The 21,639-nt window shown below is 56.1% G+C and overlaps 1 protein-coding gene across 1 annotated transcript in view; it reads right to left on the bottom strand.

Moving 5' to 3' along the window:
* MYO15A (myosin XVA) overlaps positions 1 to 14,965 on the bottom strand; it is a 54,614-nt gene extending 39,649 nt beyond the window's left edge. The window contains exons 1-9 of the mRNA XM_019656633.1: positions 11,339 to 14,965; positions 9,271 to 9,353; positions 8,610 to 8,673; positions 7,741 to 7,850; positions 7,293 to 7,367; positions 6,968 to 7,062; positions 1,829 to 1,937; positions 1,620 to 1,683; positions 353 to 466 (exon numbers count right to left, since the gene is read on the bottom strand). Coding sequence (XP_019512178.1) covers positions 353 to 466; positions 1,620 to 1,683; positions 1,829 to 1,937; positions 6,968 to 7,062; positions 7,293 to 7,367; positions 7,741 to 7,850; positions 8,610 to 8,673; positions 9,271 to 9,353; positions 11,339 to 14,965 — 4,341 coding nt within the window. The remainder of the gene's footprint in view (positions 1 to 352; positions 467 to 1,619; positions 1,684 to 1,828; positions 1,938 to 6,967; positions 7,063 to 7,292; positions 7,368 to 7,740; positions 7,851 to 8,609; positions 8,674 to 9,270; positions 9,354 to 11,338) is intronic.
* Positions 14,966 to 21,639: the final 6,674 nt, after the last annotated feature.

Raw genomic sequence — 21,639 nt, 5'->3', positions numbered from 1 at the left:
TAAGTGCTTTACATACATTTCCTTCCTCTAATCCTCACATATCCCTGGGAAGTCGTACTGTGCTGTCCCCACTTTACAGATGAGGAAACTGAGGCACTAGAGGGGAAGTGTAGTAGCTCCAGGCTGCTTAGTTCTGTTCTAGGCTCCAGAAAAATGAAGTCAGGTAGGCCTCCCCCTACCCCAGCTTTGGACCCCAAAGATGTCTGTCTGCTTGCCATGATGAGACACCTCAGATCCCAACTTGCCCTCCCAAGCCTCCATCAGGACACCATGCCTTGGTTCTCTCAGCCCACTGCAGTGATGGGGCAGGGGGGCCAGGGCTGGGGACCCTCGGCTGCCTGCTGGTGCTCACCTGGTTCAGGTAGTAGTAGGTTTCAGCCTCCTGAAGGCTGAAGGCTTGCCGGAGCTGGGCAGGCAGCCCGGCCAGCAGCTCGTAGAAGATGTGGTAATTCCTCTCATTTTTGGCCTGCAGAATGGGTGGATGGGTGCAGAGAGGGGAGACACCAACCTAGCTGACCCCCAGGCACACATACAGGCCCAGATGTGGCCACAAATATAAATACACACATGGGCCTGCAGGTGAGACCGGGCACCTCTGTGCTGAGTAAGCTCCCAGCCTGGCACTGGTTGCGGGGAGGGGAGGGGTGGGGAGAAGACCCGATATGGTGGTGGGGTAGGGGCTCTGGGCAGGGTTTAATTTTTTTTGGAGAAATAGAGAAAAGTGGCCCTTCTAGCATGTGTACCGGCCACATACACCTACATCCATGTGTGTCCACAGAGCAGACATGCACACACAGGCCTCCTGATGGCTCACTCGGCCAGGGTGGCTAACCACCCACTGTGGCCCGGGCCCTGTTCTAGGCCCTTGGGACACAGTGGGGAACAAGGTAGACAGAAGCCCCTGGCCTCAGGGAGCCCACCTCCTAGCTGGGGAGACAAACACTCAGCAAATCACTGGTTAAAATATAAAATATGTCAGGTGGTGAGAAGTGCTCTGGAGAGAAATAAAGCAGTAAAGGAGGTGCGGAGTTCTGGTGGGGGGAAGAGGGGCTGAATTTTTCTTCCTTCCTTCCTTCCTTCCTTCCTTCCTTTCTTTCTTTTCTTTCTTTCTTTTAGCTGAGCCATCCTGCCACCTGTTGGCAGCTCAGCGGCAACTCAGCTCGAGCCGGGAATTGAACCGGCGGCCCTGTTGCTCAGAACTCACACTCTTGAGTGAGCTCTTAACCAACTGAGCCACTCGGCCGGCTATAGAGGGGCTGCATTTTTAAACGGGACTGCTTCCCTGAGTGGATGACATTTCAGGGAAGACTGGAGGAGGTGAGATGTTTGGTTATGCAGGTGTCTAGGGGAAGAGTTCTCCAGGTAGAAGGACTACTAGGTGCAAAGGCCCTGATGCAGGATCCTGTCTGTTATGTTTCTGGGACAGGGGAGAGCCGACGTGGCTGTAGGGCATGGGGGAGGGGAGGAAACTCAGTCACATGCTCACACATACTTGTATTTGTTCATTAATTCAATGTTTCCCCAACCCGCCAGGAGCCAGGCTCTGTGTGTATCTACACACACACACCCCACCTCACCCGATGTCCCAACAGGCACCGGCCTGGGAGAGCCTGACCCACCTGAAACACAATCCTGGATTTCTCGAGCAGGTACTGGGAAGTTATGGCACCAGATATCATCCCCCTGGGATGGGAGAGCACAGTTAGCTCGCCTGGGCAGTCAGTGGGCAGGGTAGGGGTGATGGTGGCTGGTGTTGGCTCCGGGGGTCTGTGCCAGCACATGGAGTATGTTGCAAGGCCTTTGGGGGCTCCTACACTGTCCCACTCACCCTTCCAGAAAGATTTCCACAAACTTCCCAAAGCGGCTGGAGTTGTCGTTCCTGACAGTTTTGGCGTTACCGAAGGACTCCAACAAAGGTGTTGCCTCCAGGATCTGAACTCCAGAAGATGTGGGAATTACTCTGAGAGCCTAGAGTACAGAGCATGACTAGGGCCACCCCAGGTTTCCCCAGACCAGGCTTTCCCAAGGACCCCCTTTGTGAGGGCTCCCTATAGAATCCTGGGGTCTCCCTAGTGTTTCCCAATGCCCCTACCTCATGCTGCTCAACCCCTACATGCAGGCCCCAGCTACCCCTCTCCCAGCTCAGGCCTTCACAAGTCAGCTCATAGCGGGACAGGTCTTTAGCCACGGCTTCCTGCCCATCCTGCTGTCATACACGAGTGTGCGCACACATGCACACCCAGGCATGCATTTCACAGAGCCATGAGCATGCACACATACATGCACTCACATACTCCAAATACCTTTATCTTCACGAGCAGCCAGGAGAGAGGAGAGGAGAGAGGGACAGAACAGAAGCAGGTCACCTGTAGGACTGACCACCTCTCCCCCCACGACACCAGGGGCCCCAGGCTATGGAGGGACTGGCCAATCCCTTGGGGACCCTGAGGTGGGCAGGAGAGCCACCAGGTGAGAGTAAAGCCACAAGCCTCAGAGATCCCAGGTGTCTGGGCTTGGGGACTGCAGTGAGGCCCCAGGTGTGGGAGTGCTGGGTCTACCTGCCAAAAGGTTCTGGGGACATCCTCTCCACTTCCACATGCGTCACCTGGGCTCCTCGAGGGGCCTCTGCCCTGATCCTTCCTGGGCTCCCTCCAGGGGTCCTTTGAAAGCCTCTACAGGTCAAGTTCTCCCCCCATCACTCAGGCTCAAAGCCAAGTCCGTATAGTGACCTCCAAGTCCCTGCACAGCCCAGCCTCTGCTGGCCTCATTTTCTCATTGCCCCGCCCTCACTCTGCCCAATACTATGGCCCTCTTGACTGTGCCTTCACACCCAGGCACCCTCCTGCCTCTGAGCATCAGAATTCTCTCCCTCTACAGCCCTCAGCACTACTGGCAAATTCTCTCATTTCTTTGTATCTTGTCTCCTCTCACTGGAATGTCAGCCTCCACAGGCAGGAATCTGTCCGCACACCTCTGGATCCCCGGCAGCTACATAGGACCTAGTGCATAGAACACTGTACAAATATCTGCTAAATAAAAGAAATGAGGAATAGTGCTTTATGAGAGCAGAGCCACCCAGAGCACAGCTAATCACAGCTCACATTTATTAAGCACCGATTATGCGCCAGACCCTTTGGTCTAATTATATCACAGTTCACAATCCTATCAAGTAGGCACTAATATCGCCCTCATTTTACAGATTAGGAGACTGAGACTTGAAGAGGTGAGGTAACGTGCCCTGGGCGCCAGTATCTGTAAGAGTGAGAGCACAAGACCACGACAAGCATGTGCGTAGTTGTGTGTACAGTTTCTCTCTAGCTAACTTCATTTCCTCAGGATAAATTCTTAAGGGAGAAGCAGGGGAAGCCTGGTCTCTGCAGAAATAATACCTGTTACCTTGGGGACTGTGCCAGTTTCCTCCATCTGCTCACACCACAGTCCTGCTTAGTTCAGGAAATACTGTGCCCATCGCACAGAGGAATAGACTGAGGCCCAGGGAGGAGCAGGGGCTAGCCTGGGGTTGCTCAGTGAGTCAGGGTCTGCCTGGTGTGGCCTGTGCTATCCCTTAGTTCCCTTGTGGGCACCTGAGGGGGGTCAGTTGCTCTCTGTTCCTAGTGCCCACCTCAGGGCTGGGGCACACAGTCAGGGGCCAGGGACCAGGACAGATGAGCCAGGCAGGTGAAGATTGATCTGGCCCTGTGGGGCTATCAGCCCAGCCCCCAGGTGGGGTGGTGCCTGAGGTTTGGGTGAACACCATCCACCCCTACCCCATGGGGAACCCTTGTCGCATTCTTAGCCCAGTGGCTCAGGCCTCAGGTAGTCAAGGCACGACTGGGTCCAGTGAGGACACATGGCCAAAACCAGTCCAACAAGAGGGAGCCCTGAGACTTTCTGGCATGTTGGGAGGTGCTCGTTGTGGTTCAGTGGAACCATATTGCTGACCAATGGAAGGCTGGTTGAGGATGATGCCCTTACATGGGGGAGGGAGGAGCCAAGACAAGGGACATTGTTTAAGACACTGAATCCAGACATGCCTAAAAGGGACCCTAGATCCAGCCTGTCCAATTACCAGGTATGATCAAAACATACAGTGAATGTTTAAATTTTAAAAAATGTATTACAATATTCACATTGCCATTATTCCACTTAAAATACTCCCCCTCACGTAGAACACACTTATCCCATCGCTCTTGCCACTTCCTGAAGCAGTTCTGGAAGTCCTCTTTTGTGAGTGTCTTTAGTTGCGCTGTTGTGGCTGCCTCGATGTTCTGAATCAATTCAAAGTGTTTACCTTTCATGGTCATTTTGACTTTGGGGAAGAGCCAGAAATCACACGGTGCCAGAGATGGTGAATAAGATGGATGAGGACACACTGTAATGCTTTTATTTGACAGAAATTGCCGTATACCAGAAGCGATGTGTGACATGGAGCGTTGTCATGATGGAGGTGATTTACGGCACACTTTAAAACACACCTCTCTCAACCATAGCTCACACCCAACTGACTGCACCGAACAAGCTGAAACTTGTCACACACTGTTACTGAGGTTCGACATGCCCCTTCCCATATTGAAGATCCCTGTCTTTCCATTGGATGGCACTCGGCAGCCGCATTCACTGCATTTTGTGATCACAATGGAAAGGTTCCATGTCACACATCACTTTTGGTACGGCGATTTCTGTCAAATAAAAACATTACAGTGTGTCCTCATCCATCTTATTCACCAGATCTGGCACTATGTGACTTCTGACTCTTCCCCACAGTCAAAATGACCATGAAAGGTAAATGTTTTGAATCGATTCAGGACATGGAATCAGCCACGACAGCGCAACTAAAAGCACTCACGAAAGAGGACTTTCAGAACTGCTTCAGAAAGTGGCAAGAATGATGGGATAAGTGTGTTCAAAGTGAAGGGGAGTATTTTGAGGGGGAATAATGGCAATGTATCTTTTACTGTAATAAATATTTTTTTAATCTTTTTTTTTCTAAAGTCTTTTTTGCAGCTCCAAGTCAAGTAGTTGTTTCAATCTAGTTGTGGAGGGCGCAGCTCAGTGGCCCATGTGGGGATCCAAATGGCAACTGTGGTGTTATGAGCACTCTGCTCTAACCACCTAAGCTAACCGGCCACCCCTGTAATAAATTTTTAAATTTAAACATTCACTGTATGTTTTGATCACACCTCGTACATGAGCAGGGCTGAGTAGCAGTTAGGAAATGAGCCCATTGTTATCCTAGCTGGCAGGCACATCTTCACACCTACTGTGTGCCCGGCACAGAAACTTGTACAGCTGCCATGTCCCACAGCTCCGACCATGCTCCCTAACTCCTGCCAAGATGGTGCTCTGCCGTGAACTTCAGACCCCAGCTCCTCCACCCGCTCACTTTGGGACACTGGGTAAGTCACCTTGTGCTTAGTTTCCCCACCTGTGAATGGACACCCATGTACCTGCCCCAGGCTGCTGTGAGGCTCTGGAATGATATGATTGAAGGCATCGGCACACAGGAAGAGCTCCATTCACACTTTTGCCTGCCTACCTAGCCCATCTTTCCAGAAGTCTAACCTTAGAGGTTTTGCAAACCCTGACTGAAGCAGAGGGATGGTCTGGTTGGCTGCCAGGGAAGGGCTAGTAGACCAAGGTGGGCATCAGAGGGGGCTTGCCAGGAAGTAACCCTCCTAACTGCAAAGCCTGGGCTGACCCACTCCCCACTGAGGGCTGAGCAGTCCCCACCTGATGCCCCCAAGATCACCTGCTGAGACTGCCATTGGCTGGGTCACTGTGGCCCCTTGTAAACCTTTGTGGGGCCAGGGCAAGGAGTCTAAGAGTCTGGTGCTGAGCTGATGGGACTTTGCCTCCAGCCCCACCTCTGAGCTCCAGGCTCATGGTGGATCCACCACCTCCTCACCATCTCTGTGTGGACTCCCAGAAGACACTTCAAGGGCACCTCTGTTATCTCTCCACAGCCCTACTCGCCCAGCTGATGGCAGCTTCGTGCTGCCTGTGGTCTAGGTTGAATGCCTGGTGGACTGTCCCCCTCTTTTACAACCCTATCTGGTCCCTCAGCAAGTTGCTGGCTGTCCTCTGAACTGCACTGGGGTCTACCTCCTTGGCCTGAGCCACCGTCCTCCCTCACCTGGACTCCATGCTGCCACTCTGCTGTCCCCTGAGCACACCACACCTGTTTGCACCTCAGGGCCTTTGCATGTGCTCTTCTTTCCTCTGCCTGTCTGCTCTTCCCCCAGACACCCTCAGGGCCCACTCCCTCGCCTCTCACTAGGGCATACCTGACCACATTTCAAATTACAACCCCAACACTCCCCATCCTCCTCCCTACTTTTTTTCTCCACAATCTACCACCCTTTCACATATACATAATGTACTTGTGTATTATTTTTCTTTCTTTCTCCTCTACTGGAATGGAATTCCCACAAGGGTGGGCACATTAGTCGGTCCGCATTGCTGTTGCCTGCCTTTCCAGAGCACAGCTCAGGTCTAGCACACAGTAGGTCCTTAGGAAACCTCTAACATTCTCAGGTTCAGAGGACTTGCACTCTCAGCAGACCTCAATCCTGCAGACCCTGGCCTGACGGCCTCCTCAGTGCCCCAGCATCTATTGACCTCCACCTCATGGACCTCCCCACATTCAGGTCTGTCCTGTCTCTTTGATGACTAACGGAGCCACAACAGGGAGGGAGGCCAGGTGGGAGAAGTGGAGTACTCCCCTTGCTCATGTGGTCTCTGCTCTGGCCAGGCCCAGGAGAGCTGGAACCCAGAGCTGCACAGATGCAGGCAGAAGGAAACTCTGGGAGACGTTCCCTGGGAGGGCTGGCAGAGAGAGTCCCAAGTCCTAAGGGCCCTCTTGGTGCCACCCTGGGCTCAGCCTCCCCATCCTCTGAGTGAGCCAAGAAGTCTTGCCTCTTGGGGAGCACAAGGGATGCTCAGCTGAGGGCCCTGGAGACAGACAGACTCACCTGCTGCATGATGCCCCGTTTCTGGTTCATGGCGGCCAGGTAGCGTAGAATCAGCTTTGTGGCCTCAGTTTTTCCAGAGCCGCTCTCTCCACTGACCAAGCAAAGGGGCAGAGTGAGCTTCAACCAGTTCACTGCCTCTCCTGGACTCCCCCAACTGTGCCATAATGTGAGAGGACATGGACAGGCCGGCTGGCCCAGAGATGTCGAGTGATTTCCCCAGGTCCCACAGCAGGTCTGTCCTGATGCAAACCTGTTGCCTGAGGTCCCCCCATCTAGGCCCTCCCACATGCACAAAGGTACCCAGCCTGACCTGCTGCTCACCTGATGATTATGCACTGGTTCTGTTTGGCATCGAGCATTTTGGCGAAGGCAAGATTTGCAATTGCAAAGAGATGCCTGGAGAGACAGGCCACAGGGAGCACTGGGGAGGACCCCTGTGTTCATGCTTCCAAGCCGCCCAAGGGGTGGGTGGGGGACATCTCTGTCCAGCCAATTCTGTTCTCCCCACCCCACCCCACCCCACCCCACCCCCGCTTTTGGGGAAATGCTCCCTGCAATGCTCCCCAGTGTGTGGTCTGAGTCATGGTAGCCTCCAACCCAGTTGGAGCTGTGGCTAGGCTTGGCAAAAGACTGTTGGGCTGAGCAGGTGGGCTGCCCACCACCATCAGTCTTGAGTCATGGCTGAGGGGTAGCCAGGGACTCACCAAGTTCAGACAGGGACCCAGGAGAGCCCAGAACAGTTCCCTCCCCCAGCCTGAGAGACACTCACGGGGGATTCTCTCCCAGGGCCCGCCCACTGTACTGCTGCACCTGCTCCGGCCCATAGATTCCAAACATTCGGTACGGGTTCACCGACACCAGGATGCTACCGATATATGTCTGCTGGGCAGACAGTGGCCTCAGTGCCTATGGCCCCTTGCAGCCCTGTGTGTCCCTCCCTCTCCCTCTCCCAGGAGCCTAGATCCCTGTTTCCATGGGGACAGATATCTGGGTGCCTGACCTTGGGTCCTCTAAGAGCTTGATGGGTCATCTGTTCTGGTAGTAAGATTTCAGGTACTGTGCCAGGCTGAGGCTGGGAGGAGTTTGGCGTGAGCAATGCCCCACAGCCACAATTCTGCAAAGGTGGCTGTATCAGCTGCTACCTACTTCATTTATTCATCGCCAGGGCCAGGCTCCAGGAGCTTCTGCCTCATAGTGAGGTCAACCCTATACTACCCGGAGTGGGGAGGGGTCAGGATCACAGGGAATTCTGAAGGGCCCCGCACCCCTGACCGTGGTTCTGGGCCTCGGCTCTGTCATTCTGGTCAGCAACTCCCTTCCTCCCCCTGGCCGCCCCACTCCTGGAACCCAGGTCTATGGATTCTGGGACTCCGGAAGCTTTACCCAATGGGTTCCCTATCTCTAGGTCTCCACCCCTGGTATCCACCACTCTAAGACTCCATGTTTAGAACAGTGGATTTCAGAGCTCCAAGCTCTAGTATGTTGTGCTCAAATACTAGAAACCTCAGAGTTGAAATGACAGGTCACAAGTCTGAGGTCCAGTAGGAGAATTCTACGCTTCCCACTGGGGCCCCAGGAGGCAGGGAGGCAGCTGCATGCCACACCTGAGCCCAGGACAGAGCCAGCTGCATGACTCACGTAGATAAGGTTCCGTTCAAATCTGGTCTTGAGGTTGGACAGCACGGTGGTCTCCTGGAGGTCTCTGGGAGGGTAGGGAGAAGGGCAGTCAGGGTCAACTTTCCCTCAGTGCAGGGCCTTGGTCAGAAAGGCCTGAATTCAAGTCCTCTCTGGTACCAACTAGCCATGAGGCCTTGGGAAGTTACTTAACCTTTCTGTGCCTCAGTTTCTTTATTTGTCCAATGGATGTAATCACTGTCCCTACCCTCACTGGGTTGTGGATATGAGGACTGAGTTACCATGATGGGATAATGATATTGACCAGCACAGCCCTCACAGTTTAGGCACCTCCAATGTGCCAGACCCTCATAACAACAGCCATCCCACCCCCATCTTGTAGTTGAGAAACTGAGGCACATAGAGGCAAACTGATTTGCCCAAGGTTCCCCAGCTGGTAAGTGGTATGGCTGGGTGAAGCCAGGCCTGTCTGACTCACAGAGATGTACCGTGCCCACAATTGGCTTTTGTGACACTGCATGACCCTCACTTTGCAGGTAAGGAAATTGAGGTTCTGAAAATGTTCCAGGAGGTGAGAGGCACCGTGGTAGGAAAAGGTGCTCTGGCTGGGAGTGTGGCAACTCCACTGTGACCCCTCACTGATCCTGCCACCCTGCCAACTCACTCCAGTTGTGTCATGTCTTCCACGCCGTCCTCCCGGTGCTGCTCGCGGAACCGTGTGGATGGCAGGTTGCGGATGGAATGCATCTGTCAAAGAGAGAGTCTGTGGTCGCCCAGTTGGAAGGCACCCACGCATAGCCCCTGGCTTGGGACCTGCTCCTGTTGTGGAAGAGGGAACCCTAAGCCCAGGCCAGGTGGGTCCTGTGGGCCTCCTTGCCTTGAAATGACATGGCCTGTGGAGCCTGCATGCGGCCCTGACAGGTACACATGGCTGCCCTCTGCCCATGCATTCCTACGTGCTCCCAAGTGTCCTGACCCGGGGTGTGAGCATTGCACATGAGCAATGCCTTGCCGGAAGCCCTCCTAGCCTCACGCTCTCCCAGTGTTGACACCCTTCTCCAGGGTGCACTCCAAGTCTTTGCTTATGCGACTGCTTGATGAACATTCGTATCCTGGTGCATGGGGCCTCTAGAAAGGCCAAGACTGAGACTGTCCCACTCCATGCCATACCCCTGTGCCTGAGTGGGACAAACATGTAGACCCACATGCAATGGCATTTGCAGGTCATACAACTCCCATGCACACCTGTGGTCTTACAAGATGCCTGAGGACACGCGTGAAGGCCTATGGTGCCTAGATGGAGGCACATGCTCTCAACGTCCATTTGACATGTTCTCATGTGCATGGATACCTGGGGCTATCCTCACATCTGGGGGGGTCTCAAGACGAAAGTCCTGATGCCACCTTTGGGCTACAGGATCTCCTCTGTGCCTCACTGTATGTGCACATATAACCCCCCTGATGCCACAGCTACTCATACCTTGACGTTCGTGTGCACAAACAAGCTCTCCTTGTTTGGCTCTGGTATGTACACCCAAGCACACACCCCAGGCACGCAGGCCTGCATGTGACCTACATGACTGTGAGCACACGTGTGCACTTCACCTTTCCAGCCTCTCAGATCCGTCCTGAACCCCTCCCCAAGCAGATGAGGAAAGGGGACACCAGGAGGGAGCCCTGTGTGCTAAGTAGGCCACAGCAAGTATCACCCTGAGGCCCTGGCCTCCCGCCCACCCATCTGCCCAAGTGCACCAGTGGCCACAAACCCTGAATAATTCAGCCACTCACGTATTCCAGGGTGAGGAGGGCCCAGGCATCCTTGCCCCTCACCCCAGGGCGCCCCGAGGCCCGCTCCCGCAATGCTGCGGCCCACACAGCCTGGGGCACCCGCCGCCGAGGCCAGGGCCCCCCCAGCAGCCAGGCTGCCCCGGTCGCCATCATGGGGCCAGCTGGCTGCCCGTTCCACGGGGCACCGGCACCGTCTGCATAAGCTGAAAAACTCCTGCCGCCCCTGCATGCCCCGCCCACCCTAGGCGTCCCAGGGGAGGCTCCGGTGACCACCCCCTTCCCTGACGGCCACTTGGAGTCCAATTCGCATTCTGCCACCAGCGTGGCAGCCAGGCACGGGCTTGGCACCCCTCAGAAAAGTTGCTTGCCCCACATCCCACAGGCGGCCAGACTCCTGGCTCAGCACTGATCCACTGTGTGACCTCCTGGTCTTCAGTTTCCCCATTGTTCAATGAAGAGGCTGAAAGTTTGATTCCTGAGCCACTCAACTCGGGAAACTGGCCTTAAGCAGGAACCCCAGAGAAAGGGAAGACTCCCATTAGGGGGAGGGTCAGGAGGAGGCAAGAGGAACAGCATGGACATAAACATGAGGCTGGGACAGGGTGGATAGGCAAGTACTGCCGTTTTGTACTCAGCCAGAATCTCTTAGGGGTGACTGAGGATGGACGTGACATCCAGACTGGACCAGGACAAAGCTGTTCCCTTCCCCAGAGTGACCTGAGAGGAGTTTCTGGTGCCTCTGTCCAGTGCCTGTCTGGGCTGGGCATCCCCTTGTTCAATCCTCCAGAGGCTTGGGAAGCCTGGGGCTGGTCTTCCCGAATCACAGATGGGAAGACTGTGAGGCCCAAGCAGGCAGCAGTTCACCAAGGTCCTAAGGCTGTCTCCTGCCCCGTTTCCCAAAATAGAATCCCCAAGCCCTCCCTCTGAACTGCGTGCCCCCATACCTTGTTCCACCAGCTCTTGGGGCCAACCTCTTCCCAGGGGCCCCCATGGGACAGGCAGTCAGCTCCAGGATCCAGGTGGCAGGTTGCGGGGTGGTCCTGTGTTTGTGGCCAGGGTTGGTGGGTCTCTACTGACAGCCAGAAGCAGGACCAGACCAGACTCCAGGCTCTTGGCTTAGGGCTGGGTCCTGGGTCCTGGGTCAGCTGGGTGGGGGGCTGCAGAGTGGCAGGACCAACTGGCTGGGAAGAGCTCAGCTTTTGCTGGGGCATGACCACGGCACAACGCCCAGGACCTGCCTGGCGCCCCTCACCCACCTTGGATAGGGGCCCCAGGACCCCAGTGGGCGCCAAGGGGGCTGGGGCACTCGGCAGCGTCCCCCAGAGGCGCCATGGTGGCCATATGGCCCTCATCTGGTCACTTGCGGACAGTGGGTGGGAAAGGCTTAGGCTTAGCGCCTTCTGGTCTGGAAGGGAATCCTTGGGGGGCATTGAGGTTGGGGGTTCAGGCTCTGTTGGTGGCTGGGGATCCCCTTGGGGGTCCTCTTCTTTGGGTTTCTCAGGGCTGGGGCTGGCGGATTTGGCCAGCTGTCCAGGCCCTGGGTCATGGTGTCTACCCAGGAAGACACTGGTCAAATCAGAGGTTGGGTCCTCGGGCTGGGGGTCTGTGGATGGCAGAGGGCCCACATGCTGGAGGAAGGGGTTTTCAGGTATAGGGGGTGGCCTGGAAAAGCCCTTGCGGCTCCTAGCGCCTCCTGGCCAGGGCGAGGATGGGCGCTGGGTGGGAGGCATGTCCACGTCCCAGCTGGGGGCCAGTGGAGGCACAGTCCAGGGTATTTCTGAGTCCTCGGACTCACGCTGGCTCTCTGAGAGCTCAGCGGTAGCCATAGCCTCAGCCACTGCTGCCCGCCAAGACCTATGACTCTTTGGCGGGTGGAAGGGTTGGCGGACCCGGGGCTTCACGGCCCTGGTGGGCGGTGCGCTGAGGCGGCGCCACGTGTGTGGGAGGCGCGAGGGCAGGTTGAGTGAGTAGCGCCGCGGGCTAGAGTTCAGAAGAGGGGGCGGTGAGGGCTGTTGTCGGGAGCCCAGTGTGGGAGAGCGGGGTGGTCCCCGGCGCCCAGAGACTGGGCGGCGTGGGAACAAGGGCTCCCGCAACGAGCGGGGACGGCGGGGCAGCGGAGAGAAGGGCGGCTGGAAGCGGCCGGCGCGGATGGAAGGCTGAGGGGACCCAGGCCCCAGGGGCGAGCGGTAGCCCAGGCCCGGCAGGCTCCTCAGAGAGGGCTGGGGCGAGGGTAGGGGTGGCCAGGCCTGCCTCTGCGACGCCCTTGGGGAGGCGCCAGGGAAGCCAAAGGCTGCCCCTCGCCGGCGGGAGCCCTGGAAGGAGGGTCGGGGTACGGGAAAGGCCAGCAGGTCGGGGGGCACCTCGGGGCTCACAGGAGGGGGCTCCACGAAAGCCCACCAGTTGGCCTGCGGTGTGAGCGGCACATGGGCCGGGGCGGCCCAGGGCGGCGGGTGGCGGCGGAGCGAGCCATAGGGTGAGGCTGGCCGGGGCAGGCCAGAGTGGGCCGGGGAGACCGGGGCATCGGGCAGGGGCCCGGGGCTGGGGGGCCGCCGGGGCGCAGGCGGGGAGAGCAGCGCGCTCCAGTGGGCAGGCGGCACGGGCGCGGGCACGTGGTGCGAGTTGTTGTTGTTGCGCGTGCGCGCCTCGGCCCTCCTCAACATGATGGGCGTGTTGGGCCGGTCTGGGTCCATGCCTGCCAGCTTGTAGCCGAAGCGCTTGTAGGCCGCCTCCCTGACTACCGGGCTTCCCAACCGGGTCTTCTGGCTGCCCCTGAGCCGCTGGACGGGCTTCTTTTCCGACAGCGTCTTTTTGAGGAAGCGCGCCAGCGAAGTGGCCGAAGTGGCTGGGCGAGGTTGGGGGAGGCCAAACTCAGGGCTGAAGCCCAGGCCGTGGTGGATGCGGTGGGCGCCGAAGGCCGACAGAGCGCGCTGAAGGTTGCGCTGGCGCGGCGTGAGGAAGCCCCAAAACGGGTGTGTATAGGGCCGCGTGGGCACGGGAGGCACCTCTTCCTCATCCTCGTCCGCATCTCCCAAGGGCAGGGGGATGTCCAGGGAGGGGGGCAGGGGCACCTCCAGCTTCTCCTTCCCAAACAGCTTCACCTGGGGCCGCGGGAAGAGGCGGAACCTGCGGATAAGGGAGAGCTTGGACCTGGCGGGCTTGTCCATGCCTTGCTGCTCGAAGAAGGCTGCGCTGGGCAGGCGGAAAGAGGTGCCCTGCCGTTCCCGGGCCGTCTCCTCCGAGTCCTCCAGCTCCTCCAGCTCCGAAATGTCATCCATGGGGTGGGCGTAAGGGTTGTGGGGTGGTGACAGGAGGGACGGCGGCACCCATGGGTATGCAAAGGCCGACTCCTCCGGATAAAGGTAGGGCACTTCGGGGGCGTAGATGGCCTGGTTCCCAGCACCATAGACGCCTTCGGGGTAGGGGACGCCATAGGGTGCTGCATAAGGCATCCCGTAGGGATCAAAGGCGGGGACCTCGTATGGGAGGTCGTACGGGAGGTCGTAGGGTGGGTATGGAGCATGGTAAGGTACGAAGGGGTCTAGGTAGTAGCCAGGTGGGTACAGCTCGCCCTCGTAGGCATCGTAGTAGCTGTAGGGAGACGCGTACCCTCCTGGGGGCGCGTAGGGGGGCTCGTAATCGTCGTAGCCGTAGCCGTAGCCATAGGTGGACATGGGGTAGTAGAAGCCACCATAATAGTCAGGGTGGTAGTAGTCGTAGGGGTCCTCGGGAGGGTACCCATAGGAGTGGTCTCCGTAGGGTGGCCAGGCTGGGTTGTAGGCACCATAGGCGGCCAGGTAGGGCTCTTGCTCGTCCTCATACTGGTAGAGTGACTGCTGGTCGTAATAGTCGTCGCCCTCGCGGTGGTAGTCATAGTACTCGCCAAGGTCTTGGAAGCCCTCTAGCCCGTACAAGGACTTGCGGGAGCCCGCGTGCCGGAAGGGTGCCTCGTCCTCAAAGGGCAGGAAGCCCACCGGCTCACCTGATGCGTAGATGCTGCGGCTGCGGGGAAACCTCCGCAGGCGGCCTCCAGGCCGCAGGATCTCGGCGCCCGATGGAAAGGGCAGCTTGCGGGAGCCCACGTGGGAGCCGGAGCGACTGAGCCAGGCATCCATTGTGGTGTGTTCGCTACCGGACTCTTCGGCCTTCTTGATGAGGAACCTTTTGGTGAGCCAATTGATGGCTGTGGACGCTTTGCTGACCGACCGGGCGCGCGGCCGGAGGCGGCCATAGCCACGCCTGCCGGGAAAGCGGATAACCATGAAGGACGGCTTCTTGCCCTTCATCGCGCGCTTCTTCTTGCCCATGCGCATCTGCGTCATGAGCTTCGACGTCGACTGGAGCACCGTGCGTGCCTTCTTCTTGCGTTTAGTCTTCTGGGGGCCGGTGTGGAGGCCCCAGAAGAAGGCCGACGCACTCCGGAACTGGCCCTTCTTGGAGATCTTGGGTGTGCGGTCTCGGAAGCCCATGAACAGCCGCGATGTCCCCTTCAGGCTCCGTTTGGGTTTCTCCGGCTCCTTCTTCTTCCCCCTCTTCCTCTTGGGTTTCTTCTCTTCATCTTCGCCATTCGGCATGGTGGCTGCCTGCTCCCCACCGGGCTGGGATCACAAACTCAGGGACTTAGAGACAAGGGGACCTGCTGGGTCTCCTGCCTGTAGCTGCACAGGCAGCCTCCGGTTCTGAGTCGCCAGGACTGGCGTGGGTGGCCTGGGAAGGGACAGCTAAGTTGCTTCTGGCCGGGACCTGGATTCTGAGAGGACGGATCCATAATTTATTTCCTCCAAATGCCGCCTTGGGTTTCACCCTCAAGCCGTGGTGGAAAGTGTGTGGGTGGTGTTTACCCCAGAGCAGGGGAAGCCTGGCTGAGGCCTGTGCTGGGGGAGACCATCTTGGCATTCAAGTTGCCTTGAGGACCACTGTGCTGACACAGGTCAAGCCCTCCCAGTGCCTCAGCCAGTTCAGCCCACCAAAGTGAGTGCTTGGGTCACTGCCACTTTACAGAAGATACAGTCCCAGAGAGAGGAAGCCATCTGCCCTAAACTGCCCTGCACATCTATACTGGGCCAGAAGTGGACCTGTGTTTCCTGAGTCAGGGTGGGATGTTCAAAACCCACCATGTTGCCTTGGAGGGGAACCTTGGACCATCCAGGTCCTGGGAAAAGGAGGAGGGGAGTGGGCAGGGCAAGTGCCCAGGGCTACGGTAAGTGTAACAGGAGCTGGCTGGCTCTTGGGAGTGTAAATAATGCATTGGGAGAACTGGGCTGCCAGCTCAGAAGGCAGGGCAAGGTGGGACCATCTCAGTAGAACTCCAGCAGGGCCTTGTGAGGCTACATGCCAGGGACTGGGAGAGCAGAAACGGGACGAGTCAGGCCTGGCTGTGATTCCCCAGCTCTGCTACTGACTGGCTATGTGGTCTCAGGAAAGCCCTTTGCCCTCTCTGGGCCTCAGTTTCTTCATCTGTAGGATGAGAGTGATAAGTCGTGCCCTGTCTTTTTCACAAAAAGGGAGCAAGACCTGATGGGGCTGCTGGGTAGCATAAATGGCTGGAGATGCTACATGTGTGGCTCATATCTGAGGTCCCTGGCCTCTCCTCTCAGTCTCTGCCCTTGCTGAGAAGGCAATGGCCATGTGACCCCTACCCTCTCTGGGTGCAGCTGATTGTTCCAGAGTGGACACTTCACCCAAGGCCATGTGCCCACTGTCTGTCCAGTGACCAGTCCACTTTTGAGAATCTGCACTATAAGAGGTAGGAGCTGTGGCTTGTTAGATGAAGGGGGTGGGAGGGAGAACTTGGGTGGCAGCTCTGGGGTTTGAGGCCTCAGAAACATTCCTCCTCTCCCTCTCACCCCCTCTTTTTCTTCCTCTCTCTGCCCAAGGATTAAGGATCAGTACATACAGGACTCAGGGTGTCTGAAGAGAGACCACCAGCTAATGTCAGGCTCCCTATTCACTGAATTTCTGTTTAGTCCCAAAGCAAATTGGTCCTTTAAGGTTTTGCATAGAAGACCCCTGGTTCTGCCACTTGCTGACTCCATGCCTTCAGGTGGCTTCAGACACTCAGCCTGCTCAGCTATGAAATGAGGGCAGTGAGAGGCCCTTCTCAGACAAGGGGTGAGGAATGGAGAGGTGGATCTGCAAGTGAGCAAGGTCTCTTTCTCCCCATCTCCTCACTTCCTCTGCCTCTTCACTTTTCTCCTCTTGTCTCTGTTCCGCCTCCCCCAAGATTCACTGAGAGCCAGTCAGGTGCCCAGCAATTCAGGAAGGGGTCATGCCAGGGGCTGGTGGTGCCTGCTGCAGGCAATCCCCAGGTAGCAGAAAGGAAACTTGATGGAAACCAGAGCAATCAGGTGGCTTCCAGGGGTGGGGATGGAGCTTGTGCAAGAACTGGGTCTCCCGCAGTGTGGGATTTTGAGGGGGCATCCACTCTCCCCATCACCTCCTATGCTGCCTGTTTTTCTGCCTCGTTCTGGGCTGTGGCTGCTGCCCACTTGAGGGAAAACAGAGTGGGGCCAGGGGCGTCATTCTATCTGAGCCAAGATGCTAACAGCTACCCCCGCCCCTCCTGGAGCGAGTTTCCAAATTGAGGCCCCAGTCACTATTATCTTAAGAGATTCTCACAACAGGTACCTGGGATGGGAACTATCATCTTCATTCTCCAGATAAGGAAACTGTCTCAGAGAGGTAAAGTGACTTGTTCAAGGTCACCCAGCTTGGAGGGTAGAACCAGGCTCGGACCTAGGACTGGGTGGGTCCAGAGCCACCTTCCTTGCTATGCTCTCCTGCCTGCTGGGCTCCTGGGTACTTGGACCATCATGTAGGAGGGGAACTGGGTTCCTCAGTCAGCCTGGACCCTGACCCTCAGGGTCTTATAGCCAGCATACATTTGCCTGGTCGTTCATTTGTTCATTCAGAAGTATTTGTTGAAAGCCTGCTGTGCACCAGGCCCTGTCTAAGCACTGGGGATACAGCTGAGAACAAAACAGATAAAAATCATACCCTTGTGGAATTGACATATGTAGGTGGGGAGTTATCAACAAATGAGGAAGCATAAATAAAAGATGTAATTGGTCAGGTTGTTAATAAATGTTGGAATTGAAATATGCTAAGCAGGGAAGGGGCATGAAAAAGTGGTTGTGTGTGTGAAACGTTGAATAGGGGTTGGGGATGGCCTCACTGGGAAGTGACCTTCGGGCCAAGAGCTGCAGGATGAGAGGGAGGGGGCTCTAAGGGCAGCACAATGCTCCTGATGTGATGTAGGCACAGTGAAGTCAGGGTGACAGAAGTGCAGTCAGGCAAAGGTGGGAGGTGAGGTCAGAGGCTGGGGCTAAATGTACAAGGCCTTGTGGGCCCCAGTAAGGACTTGGCTTTGACTGTGAGTGAGGCCAGAGCCGTGGGAGGGTTTTGGCAGAGAAGGGGTGGAACTGGGCCTCAGTCTTCACAGGATTCCCCTGGCTGCTGCAGGGGCCCTGGAACAGTCTGGAGGCAGTGGGGGTGGAGAGAAGTGGTGGGATGCTGGTATATCTTGCAGGCAGAGCCAACAGGATTTACAGGGGAGTCACAGTACCTCCCAAGATTTCCTTACTCAACAAAGGGAGGATGGAGAGGCCATAGCTGAGATGAGGAAGGCTGTAGGCAGAGCAGGCAGAGGAGGAAAGACCAGACATCAGCTTTGGATGTGTTGGTTTCAGATGTCTGTTGGGCACTGCCAAGGAGGTGGGCGGGGGGTCAGGACTGATGACATCACTTAGGGAGTCAATTGCACCTAGGTGGTGTTGAAGCCACAGTTCTGAAAGATGACACCAGGGAATGAGTGCAGATAGAGAAGAGGCCCAAGGAATGAGCCCTGGGGCTGCACTGTTTGGGGCCCAGGAAGTGGTAAGTGGACGAAAAGGAGGGCAGGGCAGCTGCTGCGGCAAAAGGGCACATGAATCAGGTTACTTGAGGACAGAGAGCCAACCACTGGAAGGAGCTACTTAGAGTGACAAGGGTGGTCCCAGTGGAATGGTGGGGGCAAGGGGTTTACAGGCTGATGACAAGGGGTTCAAGGAAGAAAGGACTGGGATGGCCGAGTGGCGCGTTGGTTAAGAGCTGGCTTGGGACGCTGGCTCTGAGCAGCAGGGCCCTGGTTCATATCCCACATGAGGGACAGTGAAACTGCCTTCTGCAGCTAAGATGCTGAACAAAAGCTCAACCTGGAGCTGGGCTGACGTGAGTTGCCGCAGCGTAGGCTGCAGTGGGCTGCTGTAAAGCTACTGTGAGCAGCTGGCAGCCGGCGTGAGCGGCCAAGAGCCACCGTGAGCGGCTGTCCAGTGGCCTGCGACCAATCTGCCTCACCCGGGAAGAACACAATGATAATACCAACATGGGCCAGTGAAGCAACGTCCTCCACAACTAGACTGAAGAACAAAAGGACAGCAACTTGTCTGTTCCCCTCTCCCAATTCCCCAATAAAATCTTAAAAAAAAAAAAAAAAAAGAAAGGACTGTGGTGGTCACCGGTTGTGTGTCCCCGTGAACATACCAAAACCCACTGCATCATACACACTTTAATGGGTGAACTGCATGGTGTGTGGGTTATATCTCAACAAAGCTGTTACCAAAAAAGGAGGGGAGGGGCCGGCCGAGTGGCTTAGTTGGTTAAGAGCTGGCTTGGGATACCAGCTCTGAGCATCAGGGCCCTGGTTCGGATCCCACATTAGGGCCAGTGACGCTGCGCTCTCTACAGCTAAGATGATGAACAACAGTTCAACCTGGAGCTGGGCTGCTGTGAGTTGCAGGCTATAGCATAGGCTGCAGCAGGGCTGCAGTGGGCTGCTATAAAGCTACCGTGAGTGGTTGGCAGTTGGCGTGAGCTGCCAAGAGCCACTGTGAGCAGCTGTCCAGTGGCCAGTGACCAATCTGCCTCACCCGGAAAGAGCGCAATGATCACAATACCAACATGGGCCAGTGAAGCGATGTCCTCCACAACTAGACTGAAGAACACAAGGAGAGTAACTTGTCTGTTCCTCTTCCCGGATTCCCCAACACTGTTCTCCCCCAATTCCCCAATAAAATCTTTAAAAAAAAACTAAAAAAACCCCCATGAGCTCTGAGCAACAGGGTCGCTGGTTCTATTCCCACATGGGCCAGTGAGCTTCACCCGAGTTGTGCTCGAGCTGAGCTGCTGCTGAGCTGCCAACAGGTGACAGGATGGCTCAGCTGGTGAGAGCACGTGCCCCTAATGACAAGACTGCCTGTTCGATGGTGGGCTACGCCACCCGTGGCTGGGACCGAACTTGGCACCTTGAGCTGAGCTGCCGCCCGGATGGCTCAGTGGATAGAACGTGCGCTCTTAACAGCAAGGTTGCCGGTTCGACTCCTGGGGGGGGAAAAAAGAGGGTAGGAGGGAGAAAGGCGCCCGTTGCTAGGAGTGTCCTATGGAGCCTTGTGCACACGGGGAATCGCCTACATACCAAACCACTCATCGCCACAACACGCCATGTACATCCCACAGTGGAGTACTACACAGCTGTAATAAAAACATGGAAGATTTTGTGTACAACAGGAGAGGCCCAGATCTGCTAATGAATGGAGCAGGGTGCAGAAACTGTGTTGTCTGTAATATATACCGAGGCCTCTCTTTTTGTAAGAAGTGTGTGTATGTACGAATATGAATTCACATTTGCTTTTATTTACATGTAGAAATATTGAAAAAGATACACAAGAAATTGACAATAATGGTTATCTCACTAAACATTTTTGTGCTTTGAGTTTTGAAACGTGAATACATTTCTAGTTCAAACGAACCAACAAAAAATAACATTTAAAAAGAGAAAAACTGAAAATGGGGAGAAAAGGAGTTGGAGACAGTGAGGAAACACCCCTTCAGAGGAGCTCCCAGAAATGTCCGGGCTACGGGATCCAACCCTACCCCTCAGTTCCATGACATTTGAGGAAACAGGAGGGGAGAGGGGCAAGGCTATTTGGGGCTCAAGGACACCTTCCACAGCCACGCCCTCTGCCTGTTCCCAGTTGCGGGTCCTTGGCCTCCTGGAGTTTGTCCAAGAGAACAACAGCTGTCCAAGGCCAGCATAGGCAAGTGGCCAACAGGCTCGACCGGGGCCTACAGCAAACCTCAGGCAGGCATCTTTGGGCTCGGAAGCCGCATTGTACAGATGAGGAGACAGAAGCTCAGAGAGGCCAGCCTAGCTGTAGGAGGGCCCAAGGCACTAAAGAGCAGCCCCAGGGAGGTGGAGCCGGGTGGCTCAGAGCTCTGGGTCAGGTCCAGTTCCAGTCCTGGATCTGACCACAGCAAATCCTGCAGCCTCTGCACTTGGTTCTCCTCATCTGTAAGTGTGAGTATTAATATAGCCTCCTACTCCCCGGGGCTGATGGAAGCATTAAGAGAGAAATAGGGAGCCAGGCACAGTGCCTGGCCTGGAATAAATGATGTCACTATTATTATTGCTGATAGCAGTACCACCAGCTGCTGCTCCCATCTGCTCTGGGAAGGTGATCTGGGTGACTGCTGGCAGCAGGACCTTCCCACATGACCCTTTCTGGTCTCTGGGGCTCAGGCTTGCCCCCAGGCTGTGGGGACAGTTCCCCCCAGTCAACTGGGGCTCCCCCTTCTCTGGTGGGTTCAGGATCCCACCTCCCTCTCAGAATCCCCACCCTCCCCTCCAGGCACAGAGGTGGTGTCATGGAACAAGTCTCATTCACTCATTCATTCATTCATTCATTCATTCATTCCTCAAGTATTGGTTGTACACTTATGTGCCAGGCACTGTGCTGGACTCCAGGGGACATAGGGTCGAGAGGAACCAGGCATGGTCTCTGCCCTCATAGAACTCCCAATGTCATGGGCAACACAGACTTTAAACAGAGCCACACCAATAAGGGGGAAACTGCAGCTGGGAGAAGAGCTATAAAGGCCAAGCCACAATGCAGGTGGGTAAACACCACATTGGAAGGCCAGGAAGCTGCTCCTGAGTTGATGACCCTGAGCCGATATCTGAAGGATGAGAGGGAGCTAATTGAATGGAAGAGGGAATAGTTCCACAGGCATTGGAACAGCATGTGCAAAGGCCAAGTGGTGAGAGGGGCAGAGTGATGGGGGCATGTGGAGTGAGAAGTGGCTAGGATGGCAAGAGGAACCAGCCCCGTTGAAGCCATGGAGGCTCGGGTGGAACTTTGGTCTCCATCCCTAAAGTAGAGGGGAGCCATGGCAGGGTTTAAAGCTGTCAGGAGTGTTGTGACCAGATTTGCAT

Source organism: Hipposideros armiger, unplaced genomic scaffold (genome assembly GCF_001890085.2).
Source record: "Hipposideros armiger isolate ML-2016 unplaced genomic scaffold, ASM189008v1 scaffold_264, whole genome shotgun sequence".
Classification (NCBI taxonomy): Eukaryota; Metazoa; Chordata; class Mammalia; order Chiroptera; family Hipposideridae; genus Hipposideros; species Hipposideros armiger.
Note: the sequence above shows the minus strand (reverse complement) of the source record. Positions and strands in the feature narration are given on the sequence as shown.